General features: G+C 33.2%; 6 protein-coding genes across 7 annotated transcripts; all 6 read right to left on the reverse strand.

The window, feature by feature from the left end:
* Positions 1 to 331: 331 nt before the first annotated feature.
* On the reverse strand, positions 332 to 5,652 carry LOC105835753. Its single transcript, XM_036290901.1, has 9 exons — positions 4,204 to 5,652; positions 4,017 to 4,116; positions 3,510 to 3,620; positions 3,243 to 3,398; positions 3,076 to 3,128; positions 1,603 to 2,664; positions 1,410 to 1,509; positions 1,153 to 1,263; positions 332 to 782 (listed from the first exon to the last, which is right to left on the reverse strand). The coding sequence occupies exons 1-9, from the start codon at positions 5,136 to 5,138 to the stop codon at positions 570 to 572; spliced, it is 2,841 nt and encodes a 946-aa protein (XP_036146794.1). The 5' UTR covers positions 5,139 to 5,652; the 3' UTR covers positions 332 to 569.
* On the reverse strand, positions 5,584 to 7,755 carry LOC105835762 (odorant receptor 4). Of its 2 annotated transcripts, XM_012679294.3 has the most exons (5): positions 6,538 to 7,755; positions 6,350 to 6,449; positions 6,065 to 6,175; positions 5,769 to 5,924; positions 5,584 to 5,637 (listed from the first exon to the last, which is right to left on the reverse strand). In XM_012679294.3, the coding sequence occupies exons 1-5, from the start codon at positions 7,341 to 7,343 to the stop codon at positions 5,584 to 5,586; spliced, it is 1,227 nt and encodes a 408-aa protein (XP_012534748.1). In that variant the 5' UTR covers positions 7,344 to 7,755. The 2 variants fall into 2 exon arrangements, with proteins under 2 accessions (XP_012534748.1, XP_012534747.1); XM_012679293.3 differs by lacking the exon at positions 5,584 to 5,637 and having other exon boundaries at positions 5,668 to 5,924.
* A 121-nt stretch (positions 7,756 to 7,876) lies between these two features.
* Positions 7,877 to 17,077, reverse strand: LOC105835747. Its single transcript, XM_036290902.1, has 10 exons — positions 15,010 to 17,077; positions 14,179 to 14,278; positions 13,996 to 14,106; positions 13,688 to 13,843; positions 13,445 to 13,494; positions 12,115 to 12,861; positions 9,144 to 9,992; positions 8,728 to 8,827; positions 8,525 to 8,635; positions 7,877 to 8,257 (listed from the first exon to the last, which is right to left on the reverse strand). Exons 1-10 carry the CDS (start codon positions 15,822 to 15,824, stop codon positions 7,997 to 7,999), a joined length of 3,300 nt encoding a protein of 1,099 aa, XP_036146795.1. The 5' UTR covers positions 15,825 to 17,077; the 3' UTR covers positions 7,877 to 7,996.
* LOC105835763 lies at positions 11,353 to 13,607 on the reverse strand. Its single transcript, XM_036291340.1, has 3 exons — positions 12,115 to 13,607; positions 11,720 to 11,819; positions 11,353 to 11,583 (listed from the first exon to the last, which is right to left on the reverse strand). Exons 1-3 carry the CDS (start codon positions 12,927 to 12,929, stop codon positions 11,401 to 11,403), a joined length of 1,098 nt encoding a protein of 365 aa, XP_036147233.1. The 5' UTR covers positions 12,930 to 13,607; the 3' UTR covers positions 11,353 to 11,400.
* A 132-nt stretch (positions 17,078 to 17,209) lies between the features above and the next one.
* LOC105835764 (odorant receptor 4) lies at positions 17,210 to 20,818 on the reverse strand. The gene is made up of 5 exons (XM_012679297.3): positions 18,663 to 20,818; positions 18,312 to 18,411; positions 18,049 to 18,159; positions 17,674 to 17,829; positions 17,210 to 17,401 (listed from the first exon to the last, which is right to left on the reverse strand). The coding sequence occupies exons 1-5, from the start codon at positions 19,457 to 19,459 to the stop codon at positions 17,348 to 17,350; spliced, it is 1,218 nt and encodes a 405-aa protein (XP_012534751.1). The 5' UTR covers positions 19,460 to 20,818; the 3' UTR covers positions 17,210 to 17,347.
* On the reverse strand, positions 20,633 to 23,678 carry LOC105835765 (odorant receptor 4). Its single transcript, XM_012679298.3, has 5 exons — positions 22,079 to 23,678; positions 21,711 to 21,810; positions 21,414 to 21,524; positions 20,987 to 21,142; positions 20,633 to 20,686 (listed from the first exon to the last, which is right to left on the reverse strand). Exons 1-5 carry the CDS (start codon positions 22,876 to 22,878, stop codon positions 20,633 to 20,635), a joined length of 1,221 nt encoding a protein of 406 aa, XP_012534752.1. The 5' UTR covers positions 22,879 to 23,678.
* Positions 23,679 to 23,715: the final 37 nt, after the last annotated feature.

A 23,715-nucleotide genomic window follows, 5' to 3' on the forward strand; every position in this document is an offset into this window, starting at 1 on the left:
AGGATAGGATAGCACAGAGTTGGAAAATCGATTTTATCGAGGGGAACATTATTTTGTCACAGTGTTACTACTTGCAGGAAAGGTTTTTCTGCAGTATGTAAAACTGCTTGTGCTATTTTCACGTATTTTTCCACTGTTTGATTAAATCTTTTTTTTAATTAAAGTAATTTATGAAGATAGAAAAGTTGAATATGTCTTTTAACAATAGATAGAGAAATATTGTTTTGATCAGAAACATTTATGTAAATATGGATATTACTTGCTCGAGTATTTTTTGTTCGAGTATCCATAAGCACGTAGCAGAATGTATTTTGTATACATATAAAAGATATTTTAATCGATAACATACGTTATTTTATTAATACTTTTGTACAATATCCATTATAATAAAAATATATCTGTCTGGCAAATTTTAAGTAATAAAGATTATGATACATGGAATGTAAATTCTATTCTGTAACCTGTCGAAGTAAATTTAAATATACTACTGATGTTTTAAGTACCTGAAAGTAATAAGAATTACAAAAAGGTTAAAGAAAAATTAAAAAAAGAAAATGTATAAAGACCATCTAATAATCAAGTTTAATAATGTCTTGACTACAATAATATTTGTACGAAAAACTCACGGCACCAAATGTATTAATGCATAAATCGAAAATTTTGCCAGCTGTAAGTTTAGGTGGATAATGAGACATCGCGATGATTAGCACGAGATCTAGAGCTTTATTTCCGGATAAATTATACCAATTGATTTTATAGACAGCAGAGCCAATTTTACTATACTGGAAATAGATAATAATACTATATATTATAATGATTACTATGATAATAAATAAAACTAAATCAATATGTGAATAATAGAGAAAGAGAAAATAAGATAAATAATCTTTTTCTATCAAAACGGATCTTGGTGCTTAATGATATTTTTCTGCGCAAGAATTATATGTATATATATATATATACACAAGATAATAATTTAATAATTAAGTAAAGTACATTTAAAAAATATTTAATACATATTTAAAAAATATATATTAATTAAAACGCTTTTCCTTTTTTGTTGCAATTTTCTGTATTACAAAAATAAATTAATTAATGTGAAAAAGTCGGTGAAAAACTTTCTCTTTTGTTCAAAAATATTATGAAAATTACCTGTTCCACGAGGAGTTCTCCTATATAACAAAATATCAGAATATTGAATGTGAATGAAATCAATAGAATAAAGTACGTTAGGATCGCCACAGCATCACTGTTCTCCCATTCCTAAGGAGGTAAACGTACCATCATAAAATTTGATTAACAAATGTAAAAAAATTTGACTATAAAATGTAAATTTAATTTTGTCTACAGCTTTAAGAAAGATTATCACATTTGTGGTGCCAATATGTTACGGTATTTTTTTCCTTTACCGTTAGACAATAATATTCGAGTAAGCATATGGTCAAGGTGGAAGTCACTATTTCCAATAAGCATATTTCGCGTAACACTTCATCCATACTGGCTGAAAATCTAGAAGTGTGTCACGTATCTATCCGATAATCTAGAAAATCACGTCCTACATGTATCTACTCTTGTATACTCCCGCTTACATTTTCCACTTACCTTATTACTCGCACATGATGCTTCGTTAGTGCACTCAGACGTTTTTGTACGGTGATACCGTTGCTCCATTTTCCTTCGATCAAATCGTTTAATAACGTCATTAGTATTTGTATTTGTCCACACGCGTGTGTCACAAAGATCGCCGCCAAACTGCACGCTGCCGTCGTGATGTTATACGTAATCAGTGCGAACAGGCAGTGGATGCAGAACACGATCTCGTACGTGGGACTGGCTGTAGGATTGAAAAACAGATCGTAACCGGGATAAGTGTGTATTCTGATCGTATAGTTCTCGCTGATCTTCTGTATAGAAGATAACGGCATGATCGTGTGGTAGGACAATCCGCCGGTGTAAAGGAAAATCGCGCATAGCGTGGTAATCCTGCGACCTATTAGCGCGTTCTTCAGCATTATCTCACGATGATCTTGATGTCGCACGATCCGCCAATCGTCCTCGACGTGTCGAATACATTTTCCTAATGCGGTAGCCCGCGCACCGAAGTAACAATACTTAATCGTATTAGTCAGGCAGAAGCCAACTGGACCGAAGAGCTTAACTTTGATGTTGATGTCTTTCTCACGAAATAGAGTGTATATCCCAGAAGGTATCAGGACGAAGAGCAGAGCGGAGAAGCATGTGACGATCAATGTCATCGAGATGAGCCTCTCGTTTTGCGACGGATGACCGTAGATCGGATACCACATACCGATCGGTTTCAGGACCCAACGGCACAGCTGCATGGTATATTGTACGTCTTGCTTATGGTGTACATTGTACACCTCGAGCATCCTTTCTGTAAGTCGGGATCGATCGCGCATGCTGTCGCCCGTAAAGTGTAACGACGACTGAAACTCGCGGACGTTGCGCGACGTCCCGTTTCTCGCGACGCAAGCGCGATGAAATAATGATTCCATTCGTATCGCGTGCATGTGCGTTTTATGTACGGCAAGGAGCTCAACCATGGGTACGATTGACTTTTCTCTCCCGGTCATTACTCGTTCGAGGGCTCGTTCAATGATGTGCAAGCGCGAAGGACTCGAAACTTCATGACGAATTCTAATATGGTTTCACATATGTTCGACAGCTTTCAAGTGATGCATGTGCGATTTTTAAAAATATATATCATATATAAGTATTATTTTATGTATTGTTTTACAATTACAGTTGCAGTTTTCTAATACATATAGTATTTTTAAAAATTATATTATAAATTATTTGATAATTTAAATCGGGAAATCAACCCAGTATTTCTTTTTGCCTTAAATTCTCAATCAAATTAAAGTTTATTTTTACAATAAGTTGATTTAATTTATTTAGCAATACTTTATTTGTTTTTAAAATTAATCACATGGCAGATAATTGTGATATATATATTAATTTATTATAATTGATTTCTATATAATATTTCTTGGAAAAAGTACATTTATAATAAACTTGCTGCCAATAAAACAACAAAAAGGAATGTATAAATTCTATTCCATAACTGTTCGAAGTAAATTTAAATACACTATAGATGTTTGCATTACCTAAAATAATTTATAATATGATAATATAACAAATTACAAAAAAGATACAGAATGGAAATGGATTACAGGTGTAAAAATGGCTTAGACAGTAACATAATTATTTATGAAACTCACAGTTTTGAAAGTATTGAGGGATAAATCACAGAACTTGCCAGCCGTAAGTTTGGGCGGATAATGGGACATTGTAATCATCATAACAAGATCAACAGCTTTATGGCCGGGTAAATCATACCAATTAACTTTATATGCCGCTGAGCCAATTTTGCCAAACTGATAAAAATAATCAAATACTTACATCATGCTCGTTATTATTACGGATCTTCATTATTTAAGATACATTTACAACAAAATTTTTATTATTAAGTAATACCGTAAAAATACCTTTTCCATGAGAAGTTCCCCGATATAACAAAATATCAAAATATTGAACGTTAAAGATATCAATATAATAAAATATGTGAAGATGGCCATGGTGTCGCTATTCGCCCATTCCTGGGAAAATAAATATACAACTTTATAATTTTTTAATAAAAAGGGAAGATCTTTTTATTAGCATTATTATAATATTAAATTAGTACTTTCTAAATTTCTTAAGGTGAAAATACTGCCACAACAATTTTTTGAATGATTTTTCACTTTATAAGAGTTAAAATTCATTCTAATAGTGAATTTTTTACTCCAATACGAATTATTTTTCGAGTGATTTTTTTACTCCAATAAAAGTTAAAAATTTACTTTATTAGAGTGAACTTTAACTCTTGTTGAGTGGAAAATCACTTGAAAAATTGTAGTGGCAGTATTTTCACTTTAAGAAATTTAGAGAATACAATCAAACTTATTTTTCTGAAAAGCTATTACATTATCCTGCTGCTACCGTAATTTCCTTACCACCAAGCAATAGTATTGAACCAAGCATATAAGCAATGTGGTGGCCACCAGTTCCATTAAGCATATTTCACACAATACTGTTTCTATATCGTTTGTAAATCTAGAAACACATTATGCATTTATCTCAAATAAGTTTAGAAATACGTTCGTTTTATAAAACTATCCCGACACTTTCTCCGATTCTTACCTCAGGACACGTACGTGATGTTTTGTTATGAAGCTTAGACGTTCTTCAACAGTGCTTTTAGTCCTCTTTCCGTCGACTAGATCACTCAAAAGTGTCATTAATATCTGTACCTGTCCGCACGCGTGCGCCGCAAAAATCGCGGCCAAACTGCACGCTGCTGTCGTAGCAAATGCCTGTACCAGACAAGCCAGAAAATGCATGGAAAAAGTGATCTCGTAAGCGGGACTTGCCTGAGAATCGTAATAAATATCGTATCCCGGATAAACTAGCGGTCTAATCGTAAGGTTGCTGTTTGTCTTAGCGATTAATGGCATAACTGTGTAGTAAGATAAGCCGCCGGTGGAAAGAAAGATCATAAATAGTATACTTAATCTGCGACCCACCATCGCGTTGCTCAGCATTATTCTGCGGTGATCCCGATGGCGTACACCCTGCCAATCACATTCGACGTATTCGACACATCTTCCGATCGCCGAGACACGCGATCCGATGAAGCAATACTTGATTGCGGAAGTTAGACAAAAGCCGAACGGTCCAAAAAGTTTGATCTTAGTATACGTGTCTTTTTCACGGAATAGAATGTACGGACCGGCAGGTACAATCACGAAGCACAGACAAAAGAAACACACGAGGATCAGCACAAAAGAAAGAAACTTCTCGCTTCGTGATGATTGTGAGCGATCATAAATCAGATGCCACAAGCCGATCGGTTTCAGAATCCACTGGCACAGTTGCAGAACATAACGTATGTCTTGGTCGTAATATGCATTGTGTATCCTGTCTGGAAGTTGGGATCGATCGCGCATGCTGTCTCTTGCAAAGTGTAATGATGACTGAAGCACGCGGACGTTTCGCAACGTTCCGCTTCTCGCGACGCAAGCGCAGAAAATAATGATTCTAGTATCGTGCGTACATGTGCGTTTCACGTATGCCATGGTACAGCCGTATGATTGACTTTTTCCCCCTTTCGGTCATTACTCCTTAAGGGTTCGCTCAATGATATACAGGCGCGGAGGGATCGGAAGTATAGCTTTGATATCTCTTTCGAGTAATGTATCATTAACGATTTAAATAGCATTTATGCATTACATGATGCAAATATATTGATTTTATATCTTGTTTTATACATTGTACAGTGTTGCAATTTTCTAAACTTTTTTTATGTAGTAAATTTGAACTTTTAAGTAAATACATCTTTTGTATCAATCGAATTATAATAATAAATTAATTTTGTTTCTTAATATTTTAAGACTGATTAAATGACAAATAATGAATATGACATATGTTAATTTATTATCGATTTCTATACAATATTTCTTGAGAAAAAATATATCTATAACAAACTCATTGCCAGGAACAGTAATAAAGAATGTACAAGTTTTATTGCGTAACTGTCCGGAGTAAATTTAAATATACTACAGATGTCTTAAGTACCTAAGGATAATGTAAACTTTAGAAACATTAAATTAGTAATGTAAGAATAACAATTAAATCACGAGAAATGAATAGAAGAGGGGTACAAGTGTAGAAATTGAGCAATAACAATAGTTATTTATGAAACTCACTGCGCTGAAAGTATTGAGGGACAATTCGACAAATTTGCCAGCGGTAAGCTTTGGTGGGTAATGAGACATCGTGATAATCATAACAAGATCAACTGCCCTGTGACCAGGTAAATCGTACCAATTAATTTCATACGCGGCTGAACCAATTTTGCTATACTAATAAAAATATTTGAATGTTTAATTGCGTTATATTCATAATACTATTTTTTAAATAGGGTGAATACATTACTTATCTCTGATGATTGAAAACAGATCTGTAACAAAACATTTATTATTAGTAATACTGGAGAAAATACCTCTTCTACGAGAAGTTCGCCGATATAGCAGAATATCAGGATGTTGAACGTTAAAGATATCAATAAAATGAAATACGTGAGAATTGCCACAGCGTCGCTATTCGCCCATTCCTGAGAAAAAAAAAACATACGATGTTTACAATTTATCAATGAAAGAGGAAGATTTTTCTGTGTAATTGTTATAACATGAAAGTAACACGAAAATTTATTCGTGAAAAATTATCACACTATCATGACATATATTATGACATTATTACGTAATGTCAACTGTTACAATTTCCTTACCATCATGCAATAATATTCGAGCAAGCATATAATCAAGGTGGCGGCCACAAGTTCCATCAAGCATATTTCTCGTAATACTTCCTCCACGTCGGCCGTAAATCTAGAAACGTGCCATGTATCTGTCCCAAATAAATCTAGAAATGCGACACGTGTAAACTATCTCGGCACATTCTCCGTTTTCTCCTCACCTCAGCACACGCACGTGATGCCTCACTATCAAGCTTAGACGTTTCTCGACAGTGCCTTTAGTCCTTTCTCCATCGACTAAATCGTCCAAAAGTGTCATCAATATCTGTACCTGTCCGCACGCGTGCGTCGCGAAACTCGCAGCTAAACTGCACGCTGCCGTCGTACAGCTATATTGTATTATTGCGGACAGGCAATGCATGCAAAAGATGGTCTCGTAAGCCGGACTTGCCTGAGAGTCGACATAGAGATCGTATCCTGGATAAACCAGGGGTCTACTCGTGAAGCTGCCGTTCGTCCTCGTTCTAGACGACAACGGCATGATTGCGTGATAGGACATGCCGCCGGTGTAAAGAAAGATCACGCATAACGTCGTTAGTCTGCGACCTACCAGGGAATTCCTCAGCATCATTCTGCGATGATCCTGATGCTGTACGGCCCGCCAATCGCTTTCGAGATGTTTGACACATCTTCCGATCGCCGAGACACGCGCTCCGAGGAAGCAATACTTGATCGCGGCGGTTAGGCAGAAACCGACCGGTCCGAATAGCTTGACTTTAATATTGACGTCTTTCTCGCGGAATAGAATGTATGGACCGGCAGGTACAAGCACGAAGCACAGACCGGAGAAGCACACGAAGATCAGCACAAATGAAAGGAGCTTGTCGCGTCGCGACGAGCGATCGTAAGTCAAATGCCAGATACCAATCGGTTTTAGAATCCACCGGCACAGTTGCATGGCATAATGTATATCTTGTTTGTAGTGTATGTTGTATATTTTGTCGGGGAGTCGGGATCGATCGTACATGCTGTTGCTTGAAGGATGCAAGATCGACTGAAGTACTCACACGGTAGTGTCTCGATGTCCGCGTGGCGACGCAAGCGCGGGGGGAATAATGATTCCGTGATCGCGTGCAGGTGCGTACCGTATCTGTCATATGTAACAAAGTGAGGGGAAGACATGCGTGCACGAGGGGCTGTCCCTCTTTCCTCAGTCATTGCATGTCTGAGAATCATGTCGATGACGAGTGAAAATGCGTAAACGATATAGGAGTTCTAACATAGTTGCACGGATATACGCATCGCCGCTATTTCTATAGTGCGTAATGCAACGTTGAAAGTATAACGATCAGTAGAAAAGGATATAGCTGCACAGGATATAATTACATATATTTTGTGTAAAACAATGTGTAATTTATATATTAACAGTATAATTTATCGGCAGTTTCAGTCTCTCTCGTCAGTATCTCATAATAAATTTTATTCTATTTCAAGCTTACACTTATGTGAGTAATAATTTACATAACAAGATTGATTAGCGAATATATTAACATGTATGTCTAATTTTTATGAAATATATTTTTTACGCTAACGTTACTATAATACATTTCATAATGACGATAATATAACCATATTAAACGTAAAACGTACGAAGTAAATTCAGGTAAGCTACGGCCGCTTTCACGATCTGAAATTTTTTTCATTGCATCCATTTTTGAATAATTGAAAATAATTTTTATATATGAATAAACGAAAACAAAATTCTAAAACGATATCTTTACTCACGCTGCAAAAGCTGGCCAAAGATAAATCCATAAATTTTCCAGCTGTGAGTTTAATCGTGGCATTAGACATAGCCATTACTAATGTCAAACCTAGCGCACCCTTATTTGGTATACGATACCAGTCTATCATATAGGACTTCATGCCGATTTGTATACACTATTAGAAGGATGACATTGTTCTTTACAGAAAATAAATTTTATAACACATTTCACAAATCATTTATAGTATAAAATTTATGTAAAAAGTTTTTTGTATAAAATTAAGTGTACAAACAAAAAAATAACGAAATCTAGTTTAAAAAAATTAATTATTCAGTTAATAAGATAAAACTTACAGTAATATTTTTTTCTATTATACTGAGAATATTTCAAATGAAATGATATTAGCAATAACATGTAAAGGCTACAGTTATAGTTTGAATACCTGTTCAGCAAGAAGTTCACCAATATAGCAAAGGATAAATATATTGAATGTGAAGGATATGAGCAACGAACAGAATGTCATCGTTCCTAGTGTTTCACGATTTTCCCATTCCTAAAAGGCTAACATCAGAACGTTATGAGCATGAAACGTAATTATATTATTATCAATGCATTTAAAATATTATTCACTAATATGTTTCGTACCGTCATCATATTAAATCCTAGAAAACATATATTGAGTGTACACCCGACTACATCCACAAGGCAAATCTCGTTTAAAAGCTTCTCGGTACGAGTGATAAAACTGTAAGTTACACGATTAAACAGAAGCTAAAATTTCTTTACACATAACAGATTTATATAATAATATATTATTATTTTACATTTATGATAAGATAATTATCATGTTTTTTTTGCTGGCGCAAAATTGATTTCAAATTGTATATAAAAATTTTTATGCATATAATTTAATGTCATTTAGCATAAAGTAAAAGTTACGTTAAGGCTTAGATATTTTGTAAGATTTTCACAAATTGCAAATAATTTTCTTGTGGGCACAATCGTCTTCGTAAATGATTACATATATTATAATTAATAGGAAAGAAATCAAAACACGTTACCTGAGTATTCTGATGTGATGTTTCACAATATCGCCGAGTCTTCCTTCATGCGTGCTGTTGGCACTCTTTCTTTCTTTACCGTCTGCAAGATCCTCCATCTTCAGCATGAGTATTCGGAATTGACCGCAAGCGTGCATGACCAATATCGCTGCCAGACTACACACGCCGATGGTAATTGTATAAATAACATAACCAGCTAGAGCTTGCATGAATTGCGCGATTTCGAAGGACGGCGTGGTGCGCGGATCGAAGAGGCCACGGTAGATCGGGAAGGAGAGCGATCTGACCGTCTCGTTGTCAATGATCTCCGTCCTTCTCGCGCATATCGGCATCACTGTGGTGAAAAATATACCAGCGGAGTACATGAATATCGCGCTGACGGAGGAGAGCCACCTGCCGAACTTGGCATTGTTCACCATTATTTCACGATCTTTCTCGTGACTCAACGCGACATGGCTCCAGTCCGCGCGAACGTGCTGAAAGCACTCGCTGATGCTCTCGCTACGGTTAATGAGAATGTACTGCTTCACCGCGGCCATCAGAATGAAACTGAGTGGACCGATCATCCTGATCTTGGTGTCGAGATCGGTGTCCACTAGGATAGTACAGAGAGTACATGGAATAAGCAGGAAACATATCAGGAAACAACTGATCATCGTCAGAATCACGCAACTGATCTTCTCTAGCGTAGTCTCACAGAGAGTTAACGGCCATGCGCCGATCGGCTTCATGAACCAGCGATTCAGCTGAATGCTGTAGTTCCAGCCGCTCGTCGCAGGCTCAATGGACTTCGACTTTGAATAACCGAGCATGATAATGACTAGATCGCGACGATGTTCACAACTGAGTGAGCGTTAGTGAACTGAGCTCAGCCAGTTTGGCATGCGCATGTGCATCTTCCGTCTGTTCGTAATCGTGCGTGAACGCAATTGATTCCTTCCTACCCTTTCTATCTGCTGGCTGTTTCATTATTAGTTAGACGATGGATTATAATTCTCGGAACTTCATTGCGTGCTGCGCACAAGTCCTTTGAGGGGATGCAGACGAGGAAGTAAATTTTATGACAAAGACAGGTTCTGACCATATTGTTCATGATCAAGGGGGAATACGTAATATACAGGGGACATGTTTCCTACTTCGTATTTTCTGACGTAGTCAGTAGACATACGTGTATTTCACTCTGTATTATACGTGATGTCTTGGATTGGATGATCTTTAAAGACAGTGGCATATAAAAGAGTATATTGAGAATAAAGAAAATGTGAAATATAATTTCTCTGTGAAAGATTACTTAAGATATTTCTTGAAGTTGTGTGCTTGGCTATTATTATATTATATACAACTTATAAGAAAATATGTGTTAATATTGAATAACTTAATTTATTTCTATAAACGTAATATTTCTGCATTATGAATATAAATATATAAAATAATTGTTTGGAGCATATTTACGTGTATTACCAATACATTCAGAATTTGTAAGTAAAATTTGTGTGCACACGTATGCAAACATTATATTTTTGTTACAAAATTATAAAATTCTTTAATTAACTGTAATTTAAAAGTTGTATATTCAAGTGAATATAGAAAACAAGAATATTATTTTTTAAATTTATGTTTCTGTAGTTTGGGTATTTATTTAATATAAATAAAAGTTACATAAAATTTTTATTAAGTATCTATTTATTTTATAAAACTGCTTATTTTGCATATTAGTATCTTTTTTATGCCACAAAGTTGTATATTATTTACATAACCAGTACAGTCCGAAGTATATTTAAATACGCTAACGCAGATTTAATTACCTGAAGCAATTAGAAATTACTTATCTTTGTTTAAAGTTACTCTATTACTCTTTGAAAAAATTGTCTTCAAATATTTGAATTACACAAATTTACAAACATGATAAAATTTCAATATAAAGAAACATTTTTTATATAAAATTGCGTGTTGTTTTATATGTATAAACTGTTAATAATATATTTTTGCATACTCACATCACCGAAAGTGGAAAATGAAAGCTGAACGATTTTTCCGGCAGTTATCTTGAGGACAGCGTTCGATCTTAAGATTATCAGAATGAGCCCTTGGGCGGATTTTCCAGGCAAGAGGTACCATTTTGTCATATAGGCACATTTACCAATCTGTTCGCCCTAAAGGCCGTTTTGCATACCTGTTATAATTCGATTAAGGAGCACAGCGATATTGCATTTTAAAGAAAGCTCAATAATAAATCTCATTCTCGTGAATATAAACTCTATTGTCGCATATATTGGATTTTTGTTAGAGCGTGCAATTTTTTATTGTTACGTTTAACTCTCAATATTACCTGTTCAGAAAGTATTTCCCCAATGTAACAAAATATAAAAATATTAAAAGTGATTGAAATTAGTACCATTGAATGCGACAAGATACTCTGTTTGTTATCTTGAATATAATCCTAAAAGAGATATTAAATCTGACATATAGCTACGTGAGTGATAGCAATTGAGTAATTGAGTGTGAGCAATGAAATGGAAATATGTATGTATAAACATATGTTAAACATATATGCATATTCGGAAAAATTTTCATACCATGAGACAATAATATCCTAAACAACATATATGCATAGTACATCCAATTAATTCCACAAGGCATATTATGTTCATAATTTTTTCTGTACGTGATACAAAACTGTAAATATAGCGTACAATCACAATTTATTGTAATTATTTTGCAACCATTTTGATTAAGTAACATTTATTATGTAATATTTGCATTAAAAAATGAAATATGAGAAAAATGAAATATTGTTAAAAACATATATCATGAAATAAGCATGTAATGCTTGCATATGAAAAATTTGACATTAGTTGTCAATTATGTTACTATTGAAAAGAATTTAATTGGAGCTGATTATTTTTTTATGGCAATGAAAATTTAAAAAGTATGATGTACACAATAAAGAGAAATGAAAATGATAGCTTACCTCAAGATTCTCAAATGATGATTTACAATGATTGCAAACCTTTGCTTCACGGAAGTCCTTTCCTCATTTTTATTGTCTATAAGATTTTCGAGCCAAGATATCATGATTTTCATTTGACCGCATGCGTGCATCACGAAAACCGCTGCCACGCTACATGTGGCGACCGTAACGCAGTTGACGACGAAGGACGAGAGGAATTGCACAAAGAACACGCATTCGTATGCCGGACTAAAATGCGCGTTCAGGATCTTGTTGTAGAATGGATAAGGTAAATTTCGAACCATTATACTGCTGTTATCCACTTGTAAAACGCTCTTGGAGAGGCCTTGGACGATATTGTATGAGAACACGCCACAGTGCATGAACACGGCACAGAAACCGGCGATGAATCGGCCTAGCCTGGCAGTTTTCAGCATCACTCTTCGATCCTCGAAACTCCTGATGATTCGCCAGTCCGTTTTCACGTGCTCCACACAGTCGTGTATGTCGTCAACGTGCATCAGGAGGCAGGAATAATTTACCATCGCTATAAACCAGAAGGTGAGCGGGCCGAAGTTTTGCAGCTTGGTCTCATAGGACATCTGCGAATCCATTAACATACTCAAACCGTTCGGTATCATAATGGCGATTATTAGGAAGTAGCACATGAATATCGCGAAATCGGACCAGATTTTGTCGACGATTGAGGCATTGGCGGAACGCGGCCATGCACTAATCGCCTTGAGAATCCAACGTATTATCTGGATGCTATATTCATTGTATTTGTCGATCAAATACGTGGAGACGTTAGTACTATCCGCGAGATCATCCTCCATGATTTTCTGACGAAGGTAGCCAACTTACTGTGGCTGTCCCTTCGCTGCACTGCTGCTACTACACGCAGTAGTAATGGTCAGCGCGTGCGCGGACATTGAACGATACACGACAGGTGATCCTTGCAATGTATTGTGTATATTATTGCGATAATGTGTGTAGCTGTCGCCGCAACAGGTAAAAGCAGCGTGTGATCGATACTTAGATATGAAGTTTTACATGCTGGATATTACAGTGAGCGTGCAGTTATATTATAGATTACATCTGCGATTTGTCTCAATAAGTAAAGTCAAATAATTTATTTTATTTTTTCTATACCATGGTCGTTTATTCACGAGACCAATTTTATTGTTAACAAAATATGTATAGTAATTTTAAAGCGGATAAAATGACTGAATTTTAAAATATAACTTGCAATATTCTTACAACAGTATTATTATTATTTAATTATTCAGTTACACACTATGTTTGCTATATTTACAATCTATCGAATATATAAATAGTTATACACATTTACATCATAAGAGTACGTAGTATATTTAAATATGCTAACGCGGATTTAATTACCTGAAATAGTGATTAATCAGATTCTTAATATATTAAGATTATATTTGTTTGGCTAGCATTAAATTATTTTAATTATCTTTACACAAGCTATATAATATAATTTTATAGATTTATAATTCGTGCATTTCTAAAGTACTACTTTTAAAAGTTATACGTCTGCAAATAGAGAAAAAAAGCATTTTTGTATACTTACATTACCAAAAGTAGAAAGAGAAAGCTCGATCATTTTTCCAGCAGTGATTTTGACTACGATGCTGGATTTTAAAATGATCAAAACGAGACCAAGAGCAGTGTTTCCAGGTAACAAGTACCAGTTTGTCATGTAAGCAGCCTCACCAACTTGGCCACACTGTTATATTACGATTAAATCGAACAAAATGCTCGCGGCAATGTCGCGTTTCAATTAAATTTATACGTGCGTAATTAACTATTAATAGATTGTACAGTTTCTTATTAATCGAATATAAATTCATTGATATTTCTGACGGGCGCTACCGTTACCTGTTCTGAAAGGATCTCTCCAATATAACAAAAGATAAAGATGTTGAAAATAACCGCGACCAATATTATACCGTATGCCACTATACCTTCTTTTTCGTCTTGATTCCAATCCTAAAAAAGATTCTCTAATTCGTTTGAGCAATATATAGCCAATGAGAATGACAAGCAAGTTTTACAGCATACCAGTATGCAATAATAGCCCAAGAGACACATGTGCAACGTGCACCCTACTATTTCCACGAGACAAACTACATTCGTAATTTTCTCTATATGCGACACGAAACTAGAAATATATTTACGCGACATGATGTACGTATAACAAAATTAAAATAATCGTTACATGTTTTCCGAGACAGCACGAAACATTTATCATAAATATTAATAAATATTTATGGAAATTTATCTTTATAAAGTATGTAGCAATGTTTTTATAGAAATTTTAATAATTTATAAAGATTGTGAATAATATAAAAATGTACAATGTTTACAATCTACTGTAACATATACAATGTGCACAATTGCTGCAATATACAATATATAAATATACATTATCTACAATATATGAAATATAGAAACCTATCGAAAAATGTTTCTTATATATATGTAATATAAAGTACATTCCGATATTTACTGCCAATACTGAAAATCTATATATAGTTTTTATTATAAACTATAGATTTTCAGCACTGGCAGTAAACATGTAGTCATAATTTTTTTTATACTCAAGTTTTTTAAATATAAGAATATGTACAAAATATGTGTGCATACATATTTAAAATATTTTAATCTTATAAATATTTTATGCTGTCCGTGCAAATTATGTTACCACATATAGTATTGGGCATATTTATTTAATAATAGATCAACAATAAATAGAATGTTACTTACACATTATCTAGCATATAATTAAAACGAAATAAGATAAGAAATGAAATATTTGTTGTCGACAAATATTTTGTTTCTTGTTTTAATTACAGTAATTAAAGTTTACCATTAAATATCTTGAATTTTTACCTGAGAACTTTTAAATGATGCTCAATGATGACGGCAAACTTTTGCTGCGAAGAGTTTCTCTTTTCGTTCCTTTCATTGATTAAATTATCCAACAAGGATATCAAGATTTTTAACTGAGCGCAGGCATGCATCACGAAAACAGCGGTGAGGCTGCAAGTGCCTACTACAACGGAATTCACGACGAACGTGGATAGACACTGTATTACGAACACTATTTCGTATATTGGACTCGTCGTGGTGTCCAGAATCTTATCATAGAACGCGAAAGGCAACGGACGCATCGACACGTTATTGCCCTGAACGGCGGACTCGGCGCTTAGTGCCATTCCTCGGAAAATGCCGTATGAGAATACACCGCAGTGTATGAACGTCGCGGAGAATATCGCGATGAAACGGCCGATCCGGGCATTCCTCAGCATCACTTCTTGCTCCTCTACTTTCGTTACGGCCCGCCAATCCATTTCGATGTGCTTGAGACATCCACGTATGTCGTCGACACGCGCCAGCAACGAGATATACTTGAGACTTGCCAGCACCCAGTTGCTGAGCGGTCCAAAATCGCGCATCTTCATATCTACGTCCTTGGTCTCGTCCAGAAATATGGCTAACCCGCAAGGCACCAAGGTGCTCATGATCAGAAAAATGCATACTATCAACAGTATCACTGACAAGATTCTTTCCACAATCGACGAGTCCGTCACCGGCCAGACACTTATCGGCTTCAGCAACCAACGAATCGGCTGTATACTGTACTCCTTGCAATCTATATAGTTAAATGTGACTGGCAAGTTCTGCTGCTTCGAGAGCTTCTTCATGTTCGCTTCTCAGGCGCACAGACACGATTGAGCGGTCGCGCAGATGATTACTCGAAACACACACGGATCACAGAATAACGCGTGCGCGGTGTAACCGACTGCATTTTCATTTACACATGTCTCTTAGACAATCGATATTTACAGTGATAGCAAATTGAAATGGTAGTAATTTCATTGAAGGATAGACGACGGCAAGTAATAGATTGCCGAGTCGCGTCGTCACGCAATTCATCTATCTTTTTGTTGCTACAATGAAGTAACTTTGCTGCAAACCTCATCTGTTTCTGTATTTTTATTCAAACGGATATAAGGACTTATCCGTTTGTGGAAGCTCTATTTTTTGTTCTCTATTAGTTTCATCCTGCTCGTCTGAGTTATTCGTTTAGAGTGAGGGGAAATTGAACAACATGATATCTGTGCTTACATTGCTTTCCAGAGGAAAAGGGTGAAACTTCTCTAATCGATATACAAATGAAACTTGTTTCGAAATTAAATAGTTGATTGTGCTATAGTGCATGCGTGAAAGAGACAGATTTACTTACAAATTTTGTATTTAGCAATGGGTCTCAAATTAATTATTATATATATTATATCTAGTCATCACTTATTAAATTGCAAAATGCAGATTTATCGATAGCTTTCTTGAGAAGAAAATTAATTTTTTTAATTGTGACTCTGTACTTTAAATACATAATTTCTTTTAACTTAGTTATATAACGTATTTAGTCACTAAATATTTAGTTTTGCCAACATGTCTCTTCCTCGTAAGACACGGTACTAAGTTCTATAATAATTTATGACAAAAAAATATATATTTAAATGAGAAGAAAAAATCATCGAATGCAAATTGCAATTGTTCATGCTTTTTTAATTCTCTGTTTCTGCTATACGCTTATTCTTCAGTAATTATTTTATGAAGGCATCAATGCGCTGTCACGAATGGGCAGTTCATTGTACCCGAGTTGAATGTGAAATAGTGTTCATGTCAAACTTTGAAAAAGTTTGACAATACTGCAATTGCTTTAAAAGGGTTGCGTGTCCGGTGAGTAATTGTTTGTCGCGAATTTTTAGTACCAGTTGTGAGAGAGAATATCGCGTATCATGAAGACTGTACGGAACAAATTTGCAGAGAAATATATGCATACACGATCTTTTCAATATATAAATTGCAGTATTAAAAAGTTTAAATTATTATGTGTAATGACATCAAACGCGTTTTAATTATTGGCAATGATTAATTCTCCCTTTTTTGATTATATGTTTCTCACGTTGCTAAATAGAATAAATATATAATTTGAATGGATATAAGAATTAGTATTTTATATAATATAGAAATTATAACAACACATATAAAGAAAATCATAAAAAATTACATAATATATAACTTTGAAAATAATTTTATATTTAACAATCATGTTTCTGTCATAAAATCACTGGTTTTATTTATTAAATCTCTTTCTTAGGATATATTAATCTGTTCTATACAAAATATATATTTTCCATCTTTTTAAACTTGCTATATTTCACATGACCATTACTCGTAAAAGATTTAAATACACTATAGATGTTTTAATTACCTGAAACAAGGTATGCTTTTTTCTACACAATGTAAAAACAATATATTAAAATATATTAATTATGTGTGAGTTATAGATGTATTGTAATTTAAAATCTTAAATCACATTCATCATTTAATTAATATAATATTTTAAAAATAATGGATAATCTAGTTGAATAGGCAGGTTCTTACAAGATAATCATAATTTTTAGTTAATATAGTATTAGGAAAATGTAATATATTAATTTTGTTATTAATGAAATAAAATTGTTGTATAGCTATCGTACTTACATCACCGAAAGTTGCGATAGATAAATGGATTAACTTTCCTGCGGTGATTTTCATTACATTATTCGATCGAAGAATAATTAAAACAAGACCTAATGCAGTTTTGTGATGTAGATTATACCAATCTGTCATGTACGCCATTTCCCCGACATATTTACACTAACAAATTGACATAAGATTTAAGTTTCTTTGTGAGTAATGAAAAGTTTTATAATTTGTATTAGAGCAATTACTGTTATCAAAATTGACAATTATATTTTAGGAATCATATTTTTCTGTAATATTATATTTCTCTTTTCTAAAATATATAGATTAAATTTTACGAAAATTGAGAGTTGGATATTTACTGGTCTTATATTTTTATTCTTGAGGTACTACCTGTTCTGTGATAATTTCTCCGATGTAGCAAAATATAAAAATACTAAAACCCATTGATAAATACAGAATAACGTAAGATGTTATTTTTGCTGTATCAAACGTTTCCCAAGCCTAAAAATATAAGCCGGTCTTTATTGTGTAATCTATTATTTCTGTTCTATTCCAAAACGTATATCATTATACGTTTTGGAATAGAACATTATATTGGTCTTGTCTTAAATTAAAATTAAGGTTTGATAAATTTTCTGAGGTCTATAGCGTACCACAAGAGTGTAATATCCAAGCAAGCACAAACATATTGTACATTCCATTAATTCCACGAAAGAAACTGTATTCATTATACTTTCAACGCGTGATATAAAACTGAAACACAAATGTAACAGAGTAGAATTTTTTTTTACAAACGGGTCATTCGTAATCGGTGCTCTTTATTATGATTTTTTTGTTATAATTTAGAAACAGAAAATAAGTTAACAAAAATTTAATTTTAACGAAAATATCTATCTTTGCTTGATTATTTAATGATTAATTTAGAAAATTTCCGAAAAGATTTATAGGATGTATTTATAGGATTTATAAGATCATATTTTTGAATATGCTTGTGCATGAAATACCTCAATACTCTCAGATGATGCTCCACGATAGCAGCCAGTTTTTTTTCGGCTACATGTTTTCCATTTTCTTGATTTTCAACAAGTTCGTTTAACCACGCGTACAACACTTTCAGTTGACCACAAGCATGTATTGCAAAAACGGCAGCTAAACTGCAAGCACCGACAGTACAAGAACTGAATATAAACACTGCCAGAAATTGTATAACCAATGCGACTTCATTTGCAGGATGAAATCTTGCGTCGATGATTTTATTGTAAATCGGACATGTCAGTGGACGTGTAGTAAAAGTTTCATTGCCGATAATAATAGTTGCAGTTTTCATTGCTTTTGCTACGCCGAAAAAAAGTGTACTGCTCTGCATGAAGACTCCATAGATCATGGTAAGGGAACGACCAAACTTGGCATATTGCACCATTATTTTACGATTATCTATTCTGCGTATAAGACTCCAATCTACCTCCATGTGTCGTATTAATTTATAAATGTCAGCACTACGATTGACCAGTATATAGTAATTTATTGAACCTACAGTCCGGTGAATTAATGGCCCAATGGCATCCAATTTTGCACTGAAGCTTTCTTTTTCGAGAAGCACATGAAGTAAACACGGTATCGTTACTGCTGCTACCAAACTCGAACAAGTAAAGATTTGTATTGTTGTAAAGATTTTCAATATTAAGCTCGAATTTATTTGTGGCCACGCACCGATTGGTTTGAGAAGCCATCGATTTAATTGTAAACTGTAGTCATGATATTTCTTTTGGTCGCTTTTTAACGTACAATTTGAATTTGACATGATTACTGCGTGAAAGCGCACGATGCACTGGCATAGGTAGGCGATTTATCGTGCCGGAAAATGAAAAAGCGCTTGCGCGGATGGAAGAGTTTAGTGAACAGTCTAATATTAAAATTACTTTGAAAGGGACGTATATTCAATCGATATGATTGTCCGTAAAAGTTTCTATTGTCAGATGGCTGAGAGACACATCGCGTGTCGTGAGGAGTGTAAGGATAGATTCGTAGAAGTGACATCAAAGGTGCTTTTATTTCACAGATTTTTCTTGTTTGATGATATATACTTTAGCCGTGCTTTTTATATTGATTGATAAGGTATGTTAGTTTTATAATGATGAAATTTTGTTAAACATAAAATTTTCTTAAACAAACGTGTGATAAAAATTAGAAAATTATTGGATGAATACAAGAATCTTGACTCTTTAGTGTTGCTCTTGACAACATTGGCAGATAACAAACCAAATTTTATATTGAAAAAGTGACGTCAAATGCTGTCTATAAGGAAAAGTTGGTGTTTGATTTACAGTGCCAATTTATGTCAGCGAAATCAGATTAAATCTAAAAAATATTTGTGTATAATAATGTACGAATTTCTCAGAAAGAAACACAAATGATAAATGCTGTAAAAAGTATTTAAATTTATGATTTATGATAAATTTAAAAAATTTCTAATGTTTTTTACACCATATACCATTTTTGTTCTGTTTTGAACTTTTCGCATGTTATAATCGCGTATTTGCGTGCTAATATTTTTTGTTTAAACCAATTTTTGCTGGTAACACTGTAAATAACTCAAATGGCACTTTTCTTTATCAAAAAAATTCTTGACGTTATCTTTTCAACAATATATATTTTTTATTATGCCAGTGTATGACATACATACCGTAACAAAAAGTAACATCAAAGATTGCTAAAATTCTGGCACTTATTATATTGAATAAATTTGAAAAATAATTTTATTGCCGGGTATATTATCAAGTGAATTGCTTTTCAAGTGAATCGCTCAAGTATCTTTATGTGTTCATATACATACATACATACATACATATATATATAATTACTTTAATTATTTTAATAATTATTTATTATAAATTTTTATTTAAGGAAGATATATTATCTTATTTTTTGTTCTATATAAAATATATATTTTCGACATTTTTACACTTATTATATCTTACATTGTTACTGTTCGTAAAAGATTTAAATATACCATGGAAGTTTTAATTACCTGAAATAACATATACTTTTTTTGTATGCAATGCAAATACAAAATACTATAATATATAAATTATGAGTTATAGATATAGTATAATTAAAAAATTCTAAATTACATTTGCAAATAGTTAGGTTTAATATGTTTTAAAAATAATAGATAATTTAATTGCTTATTTCAATTTTTATAAGATAATCGTAATTTATTATTAAGTTTTAGTAATTTAGTATTAAGTAATTTAGTATTAATGTAATATAAAGAAAATGTACTATATTATTTTTTTATTAACAAAATAAAAATGTATATCTTACTTACATCACCAAAGGTTGCGATAGATAAATTGATTAACTTTCCTGCGGTGATCTTAATCACATTATTTGATCGGAGAATAACCAAAACAAGACCAAGTGCAGTTTTGTGATGTAGATTATACCAATCTGTCATATAGGCCATTTCGCCGACATATTTGCACTAATGAATTGACAAAAAATTTAAGTCCTTTATGAATGTTGAAAAGAATTGTTTTTTTTTTTAACATTAGAACAAAACGTTAAACAAAATGGAAATGTTTAGTTTTACCAAAAGTAAGGATATTTTAAGAATTTTCTATATTAATATAAGAATACTATATTTTATTCTTTTCTCAAAGTATCTGCTAAATTATAAAAAATCACAGAATTATAAAAAAAGTTACAGCCTGATATTTACTAGTCTCAATATATTTTAATTCTCAAAATATTACCTGTTCTGTAATAATTTCTCCGATGTAGCAAAATATAAAAATATTAAAACTCATCGATAAATACATAATAGCGTAAGATGTTAGTTTTGCTTTATCGAGCGTTTCCCAAGCCTAAAAGTATAGACTTATTTTTATTGTCTAAATTTTTATTGCCAATTATTTTTGTGTTTTGTAATAGAATAATTATATTTGACTTGATATAAATCAAAGTTAGAAACATTTAATATATTTTCATACTTTTCTAAGCATAATAATACGTTATTATTTATAATAAATTATTTAACGTCTGTAGCGTACCACAATAGTGTAATATCCGAGTAAACACATATTTATTGTACATCCCATTAATTCTACGAGGGAAACCGTATTCATAATACTTTCAATTCGTGATATAAAACTGAAACATATAAATGTAACATAGTTGAATTTTTTTTGAATGAATTATCTATACATCTTTATCACATTAAATGGATGCTTTTTATGAATATTATAATGATTATAGATGTTATAATTTAGAGTAAGAAAATAAGCTTAATTTTAAATTTAATGAAAATATTTATTTTTGAATGATTAATTCAAATTATTCCAAATTAAAAAAATTCTTGTAAAATTTTCAGAATGTCATATTGTTTTAACCTGCTTGTGTATACTTGCGTATGAAATACCTCAATATTCTCAGATGATGCTCCACGATAGCAGTCAGTTTTTGTTCAGGTACATGTTTTCCTTTCTCTTGATTTTCAACAAGTTCGTGTAGCCACGTGTACAATACATTTAGTTGACCACAGGCGTGTATCGCGAAGGCGGCAGCCAAACTGCAAGCACCGGCGGTAGAGGAACTCACTACGATTGTTGACAGGAATTGTAGAACTAACGCGATTTCATTTACAGGATTAAATCTCGTGTCGATGATTTTACTGTAGATTGGACAAGTCATTGGATGCGTCGTAAAAGTTTCATTGCCGACGACAATTGTTGCAGTTTTCATCGCCCTTGCTAAGCTGAATAGCAATGAACCACCTAGCATGATCACCCCACAGATCATGGTAACGAAACGACCGAACTTGGCATGTTGCAACATCACATCACGATTATCCGTTCTATGTATGAGACGCCAATCCGTTTCCATGTGTTGTATTAATTCACGAATGTCACCGCTGTACTTCAGCAGCACCCAGTAATTTATTGATCCCATTATCCTGTGAATCAGTGGCCCTAAGGCATTCAATTTTGCATTGATGTTGACTTTCTCAAATAATACATGTAATAAACATGGTACCGTTATTACTGCTACCAAACTCGAACAAGTAAAAATTTGTATTAATATAAAGAATTTCCATATTGAGTTAGAAGCATTTATTTGTGGCCATGCACCGATTGGTTTGAGGAACCATCGATTTAATTGTAAACTGTAATCGTTATATTTCTTTGGACCATTTTCTGTTGCATAGTTTGAATTTGACATGATCACTGTATGAAAGCGCACAATACACTGCCACGGATGGGCAAATCATCGTGCCGGAAAATGGAAAGGCGCTTGCGCCAACCTTCGGAAGAGTTTGGTGAACGGTCTAACATTAAAATTACTTTGAAAGGGACATATATTCAATCGATATGATTGTTCGTCGAGAGTTTCTATTGTCAGATGTCTGAGAGACACATCGCGTGTCGTACGGAGTGGATAGTTTCTTGGAAGTGACATTAAATGTGCTTTTACTTACCAGATTTTTCTTGTTTGACGATATATTTTAACCCTGTTGTTTGTATTGATTAATAAAATAAATTAGTTTTAAAATGAAAAAATTTTATAAAATGTGACTTTGTAAATAGATATGTTATAAAAATCAGAAAATTATTGGATCAGAGTGGGAAACTTTGGTTTTTTGGCATCGCTCTTGTTACATGATCTGGCTGATAATATGGCAAATTATATATAATTGTAAATGTGACGTGAAAAGCTGTCTATACGAAAAAGTTGGTGTAATTCAAGTGATGTTAATTTGTGTTAGCAAAGTTTAACAATGAGTCTCAAGAATGAATATTTGTGTATGATTATAATGTATACGATATGAATATGAATTTCAGAAACAAACAATAGTGTGCCATTTTTCCGATATGTTTGTATTAAACTAAATCGATATAAAATTAAGATTTATTGTGATCAAAATGAAATTTTGTTAATTTTACATTAAGAAAAATATAAAAGAACACAAAGTATAATATACCGATCAAAAGTATATAACCTTTAGATTTTTTTAGCATAATTTTTATTTTAATAAATCAAATGGATTTAACATTTTAC

The sequence above is a fragment of the Monomorium pharaonis genome, chromosome 8, assembly GCF_013373865.1.
Source record: "Monomorium pharaonis isolate MP-MQ-018 chromosome 8, ASM1337386v2, whole genome shotgun sequence".
Taxonomy (NCBI): Eukaryota; Metazoa; Arthropoda; class Insecta; order Hymenoptera; family Formicidae; genus Monomorium; species Monomorium pharaonis.